Source organism: Periplaneta americana, chromosome 3 (assembly GCF_040183065.1).
Source record: "Periplaneta americana isolate PAMFEO1 chromosome 3, P.americana_PAMFEO1_priV1, whole genome shotgun sequence".
In the NCBI taxonomy this organism is placed as follows: Eukaryota; Metazoa; Arthropoda; class Insecta; order Blattodea; family Blattidae; genus Periplaneta; species Periplaneta americana.
This window is the reverse complement of record NC_091119.1, coordinates 149,805,038-149,819,951: the sequence shown is the minus strand read 5'-3', so window position 1 is coordinate 149,819,951 and position 14,914 is coordinate 149,805,038. Positions and strand designations below refer to the sequence as shown.

The window sequence follows — 14,914 nt, the reverse complement described above, 5'->3', positions numbered from 1 at the left end:
TGGTTTAATATTGAAATGACGAGTGGAAATAAATTGGATGGGACACAGTAAAGAAGCAATTCTTTCGTCTTCAACAACAAAATAATCATATTTCCATTTCCTTTGAAAGTAGTATTCCTTCACGGGTTTGGATTTTGCCATGTTCCACTTCTCTTTAAACTGCAGTACGCGTATTATTTATTTGTTTACTTATTTACTTATTTTCTTATTTACTTACTTATTTAGGCCTACTTATTTACTTATTCAGGCCTACTTATTTACTTATTTATTTATTTACTTATTTATTTATGTCGGAAAAACATGTATGTAACCGCATATTTATTATGTATTCACTCTGACGATGCCATGAAATCATTGTATTTCCTAAGGCTAATAAATATCTATCTATCTATTTATTTATTTACTTACTTTCTTACTTATTTACTTATGTATTTATTTATTTACTTACTTTCTTACTTATTTACTTATTTATTTATTTACTTACTTTCTTACTTATTTACTTATTTATTTATTTATTTACTTTCTTTCTTACTTATTTACTTATGTATTTATTTATTTGGCTAGAGTGCGTTACAGTGTTGAATGACAGCGCTGATATCCGGTCATATAGCTGTCACTCACTTATCAACATACAATTTATTTATCGGCCTATTACTAGTAAAACCAGTTAAGAACAGTAATATAATTTTGTAAAAACAGGAATTAAAACTTTATTGATGCACGAAAAATCATAATAAATTCTTCAAATAAAGTAATTGGTTTGTTGCCTGAAGCAACATTTCGGACTTATTTCATTTTAGTAGAATACAGAGCACGGAAAGACATGTCTGGGACTGTACTTAACTTATTTTACACAAAAAGTGGATTTAATCGGCTTCACTAATAGCCTAATAGAACGATATATACATAGGTAGACCTTCTTACATTATAAGCACGCATACACTTTAAAATTTATTTTACATGTCTTTTAATTTATTTATTTCCCTCATTCATTTTTCTCTTACTTTCTAAAGATATGTTCCTAAGGATTTTATTATCTGTTCATTTGTAATTCTTGATAGCGTATTGTATACCTGTCGCCGCGAATGAATGTTAATGCAGCCAAGCGTAACTAGAACGTCATGACCGCACTGGTAGAAAAGGTGGGTGCGGTAAGAAAGGGGAGTCTAGCAGTCTCTCTCAGGAGCTACAGTTCTGCAGGCCTGTCTTAGAGGAAGAACAATAATTATTGTTTACATCTGAAATTTGATTAGAGTAATATGTAGCTAGTGGGCGATGTATGCAATGGAGGGGAAAGGAACTGGCTATCCTACCCCATTATCTCCTGGCTTAGTTGCCTCATGAGTGGTGCCTTGTTGGTATCACTTCCGAGGTTCAGACCTGTCTTTGGACAGTTTACTAAACAACAACAACCATCATCCTGTTACCCTAGAACTTTCCAGAGGAGAGCGCCATATTAAAATAGAAAGTTTATTCATAATAAAATACTGAAAAGCTAAAAAACGTATTTTTCATTTTCGACCAAAATTTCACCGATATATTTATTGCCTCAAGTTTTCTATTCAACATAATATTGCTTGATGTACCGTAGTTGCATGATTTTACTGTATATTGAAAGTCGCATGTTCTGAAGTTCATCTAAAATACAAATACAGTTTATGATTGTGGTTTTGAATTTTGTTATGGAAAAGTAATATTTCTTCATTTCTTGTGTACGCTTTTAATTAGATGTATTGTGTTAGATTTTGTATGTTTTATATCATGTGGACTTGTGGCAGCTATATCTGTGACATAAGTCAGTTTTCACAAACCTTTTTTGATAATTTGGCAACTTACGGAACATCTGCTCGCTTGGAAAAAAAAATACATAAGTATTTCTCCCATTACAATAAGTCATACAGAAAAAAATCAAATCGACATAAACCAATGTAAGTCGTCAATAAATTATCAAAAATGGTTTGTGGAAACTGACTTATGTCACTTTTCTCAAGCACTGCAGATATGTTGTGTGGAAGTTTTGTTGGAACAGTGTGTTCTTCGCTGTTAAATGAGCGTAACCTCCGAAAATGTTGCAAATTTGTATGTAGGCCTATTATATGCTGTAAATTTCATGAAATTTAAGAAAATTATGAATATATTACATAACTCCAATATGGCCACTGTACAGCTTACAAAATCGTTCCCAACGTCATCAATGACCTCACGGCCAACCATCGATTGCAGGAAAGTACCTAGAATTCCATTGGCCTTCACCTAATTTATCTGGTACGAGCCACCACTGAGATGTCTAATATGGGGAAATGGGAGAACCACCGCTGCGACTTTATCTGCCACAAGGAGTGTCGCCTAGCATTTTTCAATGAAAATCCCAGGCCTGATGGGCGATCTGAAGTAGATGGCGATTAACTTGCCAACGGCCTATTCATTTAAAAAATGAATGTTTTATTTATCGCGAGTTCACACAAAGTACGAACCATATAGCATCACAACGAATAAACAGAGCTAAAATCACTATATTTTATATTAAACACTACGTGTGTTTAGATTTCATAGTCTAACTTATATTAGGAAACACACAGCTTAGAACTTTGTACACGATTGATGACCATAAAAGCAGGCAAGGAACCATTTCCTATTTACAAAGGGGACTGTTTCTTACCCGTAAATTCTGCTTGTGTTACTCTTCAGAGGCTAATAAACACAGTAATAAAGACAGCAGTATAGCTTCGAAAGGGTATCGTGCTGAGCAACAAGAATGAATTATACGCTATTGTGTGACTATGAAAACATTCACACTATCTAAAATGCAAATGCTATGTCAGTCTACTTCCGGATCGCTGCTTTTCAGAAAATTATATTCTAAAAGTTTCATTGGTACCATGCATCTTAAAAAAGCGTAGTATTCGTTAGCGTCGTTAATAAAGTAGAAAGCAATATTAAAATACAGTTACCGGTACATTCAGCGGCGTCATTTTAGTTTTTTCTTGAAGGGCAGCGAGGAATACTTTTAGAGTAGAGCTTTATATCGCGTTCATATTTCTCTGAAATTTTTTCTAAGCCACAAACTGGGTAAACTTGACCATAAAAGAGCTAAACCATGATATCAGATGTACTAAACATATTTCTAAAGTTCACTATTTATTTCTTCTCCAATTCTTAAGCATTTTCTTTTTTATTATTTCAAGTCACAAGGCTGATATCATGGCTTAATTTTTTTCTTTTGTTTTATAGTCAAGTTGACTCCACTTTACAGTACATTTCCAGTTTCCACACATAGGCACAGTTTTTCACTTCTTATCCTACTTGTAGGGCAGGTAATTTACACGCACTTGCTGTTAATATAACGCAGTTGGGAACAAATGAACACATAAAATTTAAATTTAATTTTAATTTCGATTATCATAACATAAAAAGTTGTACTTTTATTTACAATAGGTATTTTTTTTTATTTTTATTTATTTTCGTAGGTTATTTTACGACACTTTATCAACATCTTAGGTTATTTATCGTCTGAATAAGATGAAGGTGATAATGCCGGTGAAATGAGTCCGTGGTCCAACATCGAAAGTTACCCAGCATTTGCTCATATTGGGTTGAGATCAAACCCCGGAAAAAACCTCAACCAAGTAACTTGCCCCGATCGGAAAGCGAACCCGGGCCACCTGGTTTCGCGGCTAGACGCGCTAACCGTTACTCCACAGGTGTGGACTAAAATAGGTAAAAACCACCAATGTAGCAAAGGGTAACGCCATGCATGAATATATTCATCCATGGTAATGCTATGATTTCATTTAAACAAAGTCACTAATTAACTCGGCTTTCATTTTTAAGTGTTTATAAAAGTGGAATATTTTAATATTAAACGTAAAGTTTTCACATTTTTTTTTCTTTAGAGTACTACTCAGTTAATACTTTTTTTTATCTTAAAACCCGGGGCGCAATTGCCCTTCCTCCAAATGACGCCTCTGGTTATATTAGAATATGAAACATCTGACGTGAAATGGAAGCTAACGCAAGATAGAAAGATTCATAACGAGAGATAGGTCTAACATTGCCTCTTATTTGAGACATGTCTTGCTATACAACAAAGACGTTATATAGTATACAACAACAGTCAGTTATTACATTCTATTCGGCTACTTGAACACATGCAATTGGACTGCCCCCTACACGACACACGTGACTGCAGGCGCAGCGTACATGGTTTACAAGTCGAACTATAAGAGTCACGACAGTAAGTTTAGACGCTTTAGACTTCAGTCGTTCTAGCGCGTCTTTGGCGAAAACACAATCATGCTGCAATCAAGAACTAGTTTACTTAAGTGGGTATGTAAGTACAAAAATTATAAAAGTTATGTGTGAAATCGTAATCAGAAATAGGCCTATATTTTTAACGAGTTGAATAACTGTCAAATATGCGAAATCAAATCAGTACTAAAAATAAAACCTCTAAGTTACTGTTTGTTTTATACAAAAATATTAAATACTATGATATATTGCTTGTTTCATACAAACCTGTATAAATCTTAAATATTGTTGATAAAGAGAATAATTTACATACGTACTTACTAACAGAATAATCATAATATCTTCCTTGCAAACATGAAATTGTACTGTGGTAGTTAACCACGGGCTATCTCTGCCCAGCATAGCACAGTGTTTGCTCATTGATTACGGTTTCAAACAAATGTCACCTCTTACAATTTTGTTGTAGTCATTTTCTTCCTGTCGTGCATATCAATAACTGTGGCGTTGATGAAATTCATATTTAATTCGATTAGAATAATTTAAAATATGACTGCTTGTACATACTGTATGTGTAAGTACATGAATACATATTTAAGGTACTGTCATACGTCGTTCCTTTCGCTGCGCAACTTTTCTACTACAACTGTAAAAGCTGCCCGTCGTATACACACACAAGCCAAAAATAGCGTGCAACATATTACGTACTTACCTAGCTGCGATAGAAGTTCCGAACCTGTTCTGTGTGTTGATTCTTCAATATATTCTGTGGTTACGTTCGCGATAAGTTTGGAGATTCTGAAATGCGAGCAACAACTTACTTATCAGCTGCTTTAATTATAATACAGAAAACAAAATGTCAAAGTATAAAAATAAGAAGTTGTTGGGTCAAAGATCAAATAAAAAAATAAGTGTGGAATTATAAACAATCTCTTTCGAGAATTACGACGAAGGGGATTAATAACTTCTTTGCCTCAGCGATTATTTTTAACGGCTCTTTCCTGTATAGAATCTGTAGAGGGTGTGTAATTCATTTTAACATCGTCTTCTAACATTTGCATTGCAGTAACAATTTGTATTTTTATTTTTTGTTGCGGCGATGAACATTTCAGAATTTCACAAACACTCTCCAAGTTCAAGAAGGTTAATTGTCTATTTTTCTATGTAATCAGTACTCAAGGCTTTTATTATAAGCCCATCAGAAAACGTCAATAGAATTACTTAAATAATAACCAATAACACTATTCTCGTAAACAGTGTTAGCAACGTTCCTGTTTGAATTATGCTACAGAAAGTCCACCGCTGTGGAGTAACGCTAGAACGTCTGACTGTGAAACGAAGCGCTGGCCTTCTGTGCTCGAGGTTGCGGGATCTATCCCGGCCCAGGTCGATGGCATTTAAGTGTGCTTAAATGCGACAAGCTCATGTCAGTAGATTTAATAGCATGTAAAAGAACTCCTGCGGGACAAAATTCCGGCACACCGGCGACGCTGATATAACCTCGGCAGTTGCGAGCGTCGTTAAATAAACCTTAATTTCATTTAATTTAAACCATGAAACGAGCGAGCTCGGGTTCGAATTCTGTTGGGACAAGTTGGGGTTTTTCCGAGGTTTTCCCTCAACCAATTGAAGCAAAATTGATGGGTAACTTTCGGCGTTGAATCTCGGACTCATTTAGCCAACATTAATTCACATATAGCTAATCATCCATACCATAGCCTGGGTTGAGTTCACGGTGCGGTGTGCTGTATTTGTACAAGAATGCGGCCGTTCTGTTTCCATTCATTCACAGAATAGGAGTGGTAAGCACAATAAGCCTCAGACTGCAGTGTAAGCCTTGGGGTCCTTCTTCTGTAAAAGAAAAAAATGCTACTGCAAGATAATAAAAGGTATCTTCATATTTAATCTACGTTGTACAGACCCAGTAACAAAATTTGACCCACATGAATTTTCCAAGTTCCAGTTATAACATACTACGCATGCTCAGTGCTTACTTTACTGACATAAATCATGAAGCAAGTCAGTGTCTCTATATAATATATTGCGATTTTCGTAGAGTGACGTCTGCCACCATCGTCTTTTGTTTTTTTAACTTTCTTTTTGTTGAAATGCCTATAATAATAGCTACACATGCTATAATTATAACTTCGTTTGCTGTTATTGCGGATAATCAGCGAACGCGAATGTTCTCTGACCATTTGCTTGATGATTTGTATGTTGCTCCGAAGAGCGAACGAACAACGAAGTTTTGCTTCATCATTCGTTCGTTGTTCGTTCGCTACGTGTGTACGCACCTTAAAGCGATCAACGATTGTGATGTAACTATTGATAATGGATAAATTCTTAATAAAGAAGACTGTCCAAAATAAAACTGCAATGAACGGAAACAAAGATAAATTGGGTTGTAGTGGAGACAGTGAAACTAATAGGCCTAGCTCATGTTCATCATCGCTGCAAGGATCAACAAATAGTGAACAAAGCAGTGAAAGGAAAAAGTACCGGTACCAGTATTGACGTATGACTGTACCTTTTGTGGGTCTTACAAATGTTCCAACTTGTATTCCTGTTTTTACACATGCTACACAGTGCGTCTGTTTTATTATTATTATTATTATTATTATTATTATTATTATTATTATTATTATTATTATTATTATTATTACTTTTTCAGAATGGACCCCAAATAGAAGAATTATCGGTGAAATGTTGCGAGATAATATCGAGAAATATTCTTATTGTCAATAATGACAGTGTCTGAGTTGTCATTCCCAGAGTTAGGAATTTGGTACCAAAACTCTTAAGTTGTATGAGCTTGGACTATATCTCTAGTGCATGAAAAGTAATAGCGCATCTGTCCATGTCAGTGAACCAGAACGGCAAACATGTACAACTGGGTGGTAACCAAACATGTGCCTCAATCGTACACAGCCTTAAAACAAGAAAATAATAAACGAATAATTTTAAAAGAAACAATAATTTATAATTATGAACTTCGTAACTTCCAAACTAAAGTTATTTACTCATACATATAAAAATAACATAAAAAATATACACTTATGATTCTAGCCTCGCTATAACAAATAACAATGAACATTCTCATTTATCTAAAGAAATACTCCTTTCATGTTAAAAAAAAAACAATATTTGTACTCCGAAAATATTTGTTCTACGTGTCAAGAAATCTGAAATATGATACAGTATTTATTACTATCATCAGGTGAACAACTACTTTGTGAATCTAATAGTGTATCTCGTATGTGGCACATAATATTAAACCCACAAATATATTTCAAGAAAATTTTTCATTTCTATTGTAATGACAGCGAGAAAGTTCGTATCATAATTCTGATGTTGAATGAGCTTGGACTGTACACAACCGAATGCATAACAGCACGAGAAGTCAACATTTAACGAAGAATAATCCGGGAAAAAAATAAAGTATTACATACTCCTGTTTGCATAATTATTAAATATTATTTACTATCAGATGAGTTTACTTTTTCGGAATCATGTACAGGGACATCATTTTATTTTTACTTCAATTTTTATTGTACCTGAGTTTTTGAATGTACTTCACTCCCACCCCTTCTACTAGTAAACTTCCAACCGTTCACGACACAGAGCCGAAGGCGCGTAAGCAGTACTGAGTTAGGAGTATAGTACGTTTCAGAAATATGTTCGCGTTTTCCAGTGACGAAAGAGCTTTCAATATTGAATCATATTTTCGCACAGGTACTGTCGTCCGTTTGCCTACGTCGCATCCCGGTTTCCCCCACCTGCTTCTGTTCCTCCTCTGTAAAGTATAGTAGCTGGGCTGTCTTAGCTCTTTTCTGAAAACATTAATTTCTGTTAGGAATTGGACGTCTATGTAATATTATAAAAGTGTTTAAAATAACTTAAATAAAAGGGCCTCGTTAAGTAATTAACTGTCACGTGATTCACCCCCCCCTCTACGACCGTGCGACAAAACAACTTGAACGGACAGTAGATAGCATTTCTGAGTAATTTTATCTTTTCGGATCGGGCAGAAGTGAAGATTGAATTTACAGTACGTAAGGTACTCTTTTATAGAGTAGGTACAGAATTACTTCAACATGAGTTACTCGTACGAAGGACGAAACTGGTAATTGGAATTAGGTACAATAGTCTATAGTGTGATAATATGCACAAAAGAACTGAAGCCTGTATCGAAATGAACGGCCACCATTTTCAAAAATGTGTTTAAATATCCATATAATGATTATTTTTCAATTTAACTTCATTCTCTATATTGTACGCTAATGTGCTGTAGACAGCATAATATACACTGCATAATTAATACGTCCGAATGGATAGCTCAGTTCGTGAGTAAAGTGTTAATACTTTACTGTATTTTTATTAAACAAAAACCTAATGAAAATTATCAAACTCAAAATTGTGATATTTCCTAGTTTACATAATTGAACTACTTTTCTTCCCTCCTATACCTAGTAAAGTGATTTGTTTGTATATTACGCCAGTATCATCGAACTCCAGTCGTGGAAGGGGTAGCAAACGGTGTTTCCTCTTTCAATCGTTAATAGAAAGGTATAGCCAGGTTAATATTAAAAATGTTAGTAAAAATAAAATGATGTCCCTGTATAATATTAACATTACGTAAATAATACAATAATAACAGAACAGCTCACTTTGTTCAGAACTAAAATATTAATATAAAGTAACAATATTCTTCAAACTATTCACGACTCTACATAGATCCACAGAATGCCACTATGTGTTGTTTATGTGAACGTACTGTGTGTATCATATGTAGCGAGCGGGAGCCTTGCGAGGCGCTGATGACATCTATACTCCTCGCTGCACTCAACTGAAATCTACTGTTTTGGTACGAACTTCCTATCTAAGGTCATAACCTCCTGAGTCCTGAGACATTTGTTGTTTTATTTTTAAAATTTAATATAATTCTACGTTTAAAATAAAAAGTCACTGACATGAGGGAAAATGCTCAAAAAAATCTGCAGGTTACAGTTAGGGCACAAATGCAGGTATATTATACAATACTTCGAGTCTCTGCACATAATATCTTATATAAAAATCATGTATGAAGTACGTATAGTATAGTATACCATACAACTATACTCTCGAGACTCAGGAGGATTTACAATATTCAAGAATAGATGCTAGAAAATCTTTTCTAACTTTATAGGTACCATTTTCGGAAAAATTACTTAATTTTCATCCAATTCTAAACTTAAATTTTCGTCACCATTAAAATAAACACATCTTTTGGTAGCAGTCTACGTGGAAATACTGACAAATAAGTAAGCCAGAAGAAAATTAATTTAAAACTTCCAAATAACTACGTTACTGAAAATTATTAATTTTAATCGACTTCAATTTTCAGATACAAAAAGGAAGTGGATGTCTTAAACAAGAGAACTCATTTTTGTCAAACTGGGTAGTAGTATGTCACAAACGCAGTTTGTCATCAACTTCTCCAAGAATGTCAACGCCATTGTTGACATTCACAGAAGAGGAAAAAATGATGAAAGAAACCGGTATAAATTAGACGTATAATGATACATTAGTGTACCAGTAACTGATTGCTTCATGAATTAAATAAATTAGCATGTAAATAATTTATGTCCGGAGATAGGAAGTCTGCTGGGGAGCTAAATGATTGTGATAGAATCAAGCTCTGAAGTGGGGAACTGCTGTGGATTCTCGTATACTGTTGAAAGCAATTTCAAACTCCTACTAGTCCATAATTTAAAGGCTCCGGTTTAAAAAAAAAACACCTATTTATTGTATTAATTATTAAGAAAGTTGACACTGAGAGAGGAACAATGAATGTGCATTTACTGGCAGTCCTCTTCCAAGTTTAGTGATGAGAGACTAGCGGTCGCAGAAGTAATTTTTGACAAGTTGTAGAAGTAGACGATGGCGACGTACAGATTTCGGATTATGTCTGCCATGTTTGCGGTAGGGAGGAGGAGGGAAAGAGAGAAGTTCGCAGTGATTTTTAATGCTCCGTCGCCCACGAGTAAGATAAGCTGTTTGAAATTTACTGGCCATTCACCGGCAAAGTTATAATCCGAGATCTGAACTTAAAGCCAGCTGATATCAAGTGAAATATCACTTGAATTTGGTTTGCAATAAATAATTGTCGCCGTTTCATTAGAGTTCTCATTTTCAATTTGAAAATTTCTATATATTTCACGTCCCATTTCCCACTGTGCACCGATTTCTCACAAATTAATATAAAGATGTATTTCTTCGTTGTTTGATTATTCTTCCTGATATTCACCTGGCTGAATGTCTTTTACGAAATTTTCGTGTTTACGCAACACTGAAAACTGCGTTTACACGGTTCAATTTTTCATGCGAGTATGCGTGCAATGTGGGGAAAATATTGAAAAAAGCAAGTTGAAAACGCAAGTTCAATTAAGGTGCATGCAGATTTTGTATCAACATGATGCGTCGTGTCGAATGCCGTCTTCATTACGTTATATTAATTACCTAATATATATTAAATACAGATCCAATACTTAGGCCTACTTGATTCTCAAAAATTGTGATTGAACGCTCCATAGGCATTCGTATTTGCGATAATCTTCAATAAAGGTAATCGTCCTTGCTGCCTACTTCAATTTAAGAGGGCTGCCATCACCAATCAAAACAATTTTCAGTTTATTCACAGCCACCTAAAACAATCAGCTGCTCGCTACATGTTACTGTTGAACGAAATATGCACAAGATAACCATAGGCGATGAATAGCTTTGAATTGCCGCATGCACTATCACTTTTAGTGGAAAAAAGCATGCGCAATTGAATATGTCCTGTTCACTAATGTTTGCATTGCTTGAACGCTTGAAATTGAAAGAAAAGTTGAACCGTGTAGATGCAACTTTACAGTTAAGTATAGATGCTTCCACACGATTCAATTTTCCATGCATTTATGCACCGCAATCTGGGCAGAATATTGAAAGAATCCAGTTCAAACCAACGTTCAATTAAGATGCATGCAGATTTTGTGTCTACACGGTGCACAATGTTGAACGTCATCTTCGCTACATAGGCATATATATATATATATATATATATATATATATATATATATATATATATATATAACTTACTGCTTTTAAGGAACTCTGAGGTTCATTGCCACCCTCACGTAAGCCCACCATCTGTCCCTAACCTGGGCAAGATTAATCCAGCCTCTACCATCATATCCCACCTCCCTCAAATCCATTTTAATATTATCCTCCCATCTACGTCTCGGCCTCCCCAAAGGTCTAATTCTCTCCGGCCTCCTAACGAATACTGTATATGCATTTCTGGATTCGCCCATATGTGCTACATGCCCTGCCCATCTCAAACATCTGGATTTAATGTTCCTAATTATGTCAGGTGAAGAATACAATTCACACAGTTCTGCATTATGTAACTTTCTCCATTCTCCTCTAACTTCATCCCTCTTAGCCCCAAATATTTTCCTAAGCACGTTATTCTTAAACACTCTTAACCTCTGTTCCTCTCTCAAAGCGAGACGCATTTTTATTAATCGAACTAGTTTCTTGGGAATACCAAATTCAAGAAGAATATCATATAAAACTTCTCTCTTAACCGAGTCATATATCTTTTTGAAATTTATTAATAACTTATGTACTGTACCCTTATACTCCCATTTTTTCTCCCATATTTGTCGAATACAAAAAATCTTATCAATAGTCGATCTATTACACCTAAAACCACACTGATGATCCCCAATAATTTCATCTACATATGGAGTTTATCTTCTCAATAGAATATTGGACAAAATTTTGTACGTCAACAAAAGTGATATTCCTCGAAAGTTATTACAGTTAGTCTTGTCCCTGTTTTTAAAGACAGGTACAATTAAGGACTCCTTCCATTGTTCTGGTACAATTTCCTTTTCCCAAATAGCAAGTACAAGCTTATAAATTTCGCTAGATAATGCGCTTCCACCCTCTTCTATTAATTCTGTTGGAATTTGATCGATACCTGGAGACTTATACTTTTCTATTGCAATTTCGACTTCAGAAAGTGTGAGTTCGGGTATAAATGGCTCAGCAGTTTGTATTCGAATTTCGTCCCGATCATTTCTATTTGGCCTATGTACAGTTGTCATAAGAAAATGTGGCAGCTCTCTAGAAACAAATTCCCTTCTGGTATCTTCGATATAATTCGGAGACGGGCGATGTTACATGTTGTTGGACCACGTTGCCTGATACCTACAGTTATAAATTAAAGTATTATGTGTGTTGCTTTATGGCATAATGGTAGCGTTCCGTCCTGGTATTCGTGAAGTTCTGCGTTCGAGTACGACATCGTGCGTTTTATGTCTTTTTGTTTTGTTTTTAAGAAAGAGAGAAAATATACAGAATTGCTCCTGTCTCCTTTATGATTATTTTAGTAATTAACATCAGGTTCATTAATGTATTATACCATGACTTTATCATTTATTTTGACATCATGGCTGCAAATGGAAAGAAAAAAAAGCTTTATTCTCAACAAAAATATATTTCGTAGCATAAACAAAACAAACTTACTTGCGTCTGTCTTAGAACATTCAAACAATTAAGCGTTCATAAAACAAAACAAAGAGGCACGATTCAATATTTAGCAACGAATTAGAAAGAGAAAGATCTTTCTAACTCGTTGATATTTAGTCTATCTTCCCCATATCTCGATCACATCTTGCAGTTGAGTGGGCATGGAATCGACTATTATAGTCTTTGCAAATAGCGACTGTTGTATGTATGTATGTATGTATGTATGTATGTATGTATGTATGTATGTATGTATGTATGTATGTATGTATGTATGTATGTATGTATGTATGTATGTATGTATGTATTTTATTAGCCGTCAGAATACAAGGATTCATGGCATCGTCAGATAACAATTACATGTTAATACAATAGTATAATAGTAATGTAAACAAATACAATAGTAATGACAACAATTATAATTACAACATAATAATAATCACTTTCTAACATTGTATATTTTATTATAATGACAATCTTGGCAGTTTGCCTTATGACAAGCGTGCTTCTACCAGGTACATGAAGAGGAACGTAAGGAGCAGTAAACAGGGAAAACAACAGCAATCAATAACAGCATATAAAATAGAGATTGTTACATTTCCTGTTCAAGATTTAAATTTAGGTACTCGTTTATGCTCAGTGGCATGTGCTTCAACAGTATATTTTTTACCTATTTCTTGAAAGTTTTTTGGGTACACTTCCTGATATGTAAGGAGAGCTTGTTGTATAATTTACAACCATTATGAGATATACTGTTAAGACTTCTGGTAAGCCTGTGGTATTTTAAATGCATATTACTGGAAGTTCTAGTGTTGTAGTCGTGGTAGTCATGGTTCTCAGACACGACATTCCAGGCATCCTGGACATGTGTTCTGCCCATGGGCAGGTCTTTCACTGCAAACCCAGCATTCTCCAATCTTTCCTATTTTCTATCTTCCTCTTAGTCTCCGCATGTGATCCACATATCTTAATATCGTTTATTATTCTTCTCAACCAGTGACCCAATCAATTCCTTTTTCTCTTACTAATCAGTTTTAGCATCATTCTTTCTTCACCCACTTTTTCCAACACTACTTCATTTCTTATTCTGTCTGTCCACTTCACACGCTCCATTCTTCTCCACATACACAATTCAAATCCTTCTATTCGTTTCTCTTCATTTCGTCGTAATGTCCATGTTTCTTCCCATACAATGCCACACTCCACACAAAGCACTTCACTACTCTCTTCCTTAGTTCTTTTTCCTGAGGTCCGCAAAAGATGCTCCTTTTTCTATTAAAAGCTTCTTTTGCTCATGTTTGCAGTTTTTCTTGGGAAGGACAAATGTGGTAACTTCCCATTGCTTTCCGCACACTACTGTCTCTTTCGCATCTTATTAGATCCCAGGGGGCCCAAACGTGGAGATGAGGAGAGTGAATTTGACTAATTGGGCCCTCCGGACTTCACCGAAATTCACCCCAATGGTTAAATATTAGTTCTATCAGGATTTTTGATCCTATCAGAGACCGGGGAATCTCAATTAGCCTTTGTCTCCCTCATCCTGGACTAGCTTCTACAAATTATCAGAAAATCTTGGAGGGGGATTGGGCCAATTTTTTCGCAAATGTTTCTATACTTGTGCTCTCGTAGCTCAGTCGGAAGAACGTCGGAATTTTGAGGTCAACGTCTCAGGTTCAACTCTTCCTTTTCATTTTATTGTGGTTCAAGATAGTATAATGTAATAATACAAAAAGAAAAACTAATAGCAGTATTATGAAACTGGATTTTTCCAAACCTAATATTAAATTTATGTTATTTATATCGCTAAAGAACGATAACTGAATATAAATTATAACTTGAAAATTTATATCGAACGATAACAACATAAATAACTTGAATATTATTTATACATTTATACAGTATCACTAAAGATCATGTAACATCGCCATGACCCGAAGTGGACTTAGAAAATATTCGCTGTTCATGAGTGCAGCCACTTTTTTTTTTTTTTTTTTTTTTTTTTTTTTGACAACTGTACATTTAATAGTTGCCCATAATAGTTTTTCCATCTTTTCAGATTGGAATGAGAGTCTACAAGCTAGTCACCATTCTCGTCCTTAATCACATTTACCTT

The 14,914-nt window shown here is 34.8% G+C and overlaps 1 protein-coding gene across 5 annotated transcripts in view; it reads left to right on the top strand.

Moving 5' to 3' along the window:
• LOC138696609 (short/branched chain specific acyl-CoA dehydrogenase, mitochondrial-like) overlaps positions 1-14,914 on the top strand; it is a 34,217-nt gene that overhangs the window by 6,929 nt on the left and 12,374 nt on the right. Inside the window, exons 1-2 of one of the 5 annotated variants that reach the window (XM_069821776.1) lie at positions 4,171-4,326; positions 9,629-9,782. The exons of 1 other annotated variant lie outside the window; for it this stretch is intronic. In XM_069821776.1, coding sequence (XP_069677877.1) covers positions 4,294-4,326; positions 9,629-9,782 — 187 coding nt within the window. In that variant the 5' untranslated portion in view covers positions 4,171-4,293. Of the gene's footprint in view, positions 1-4,170; positions 4,331-9,628; positions 9,783-14,914 lie in introns of those variants that run through there. 3 more of the 5 variants (XM_069821777.1, XM_069821780.1, XM_069821779.1) reach the window with 3 other exon arrangements.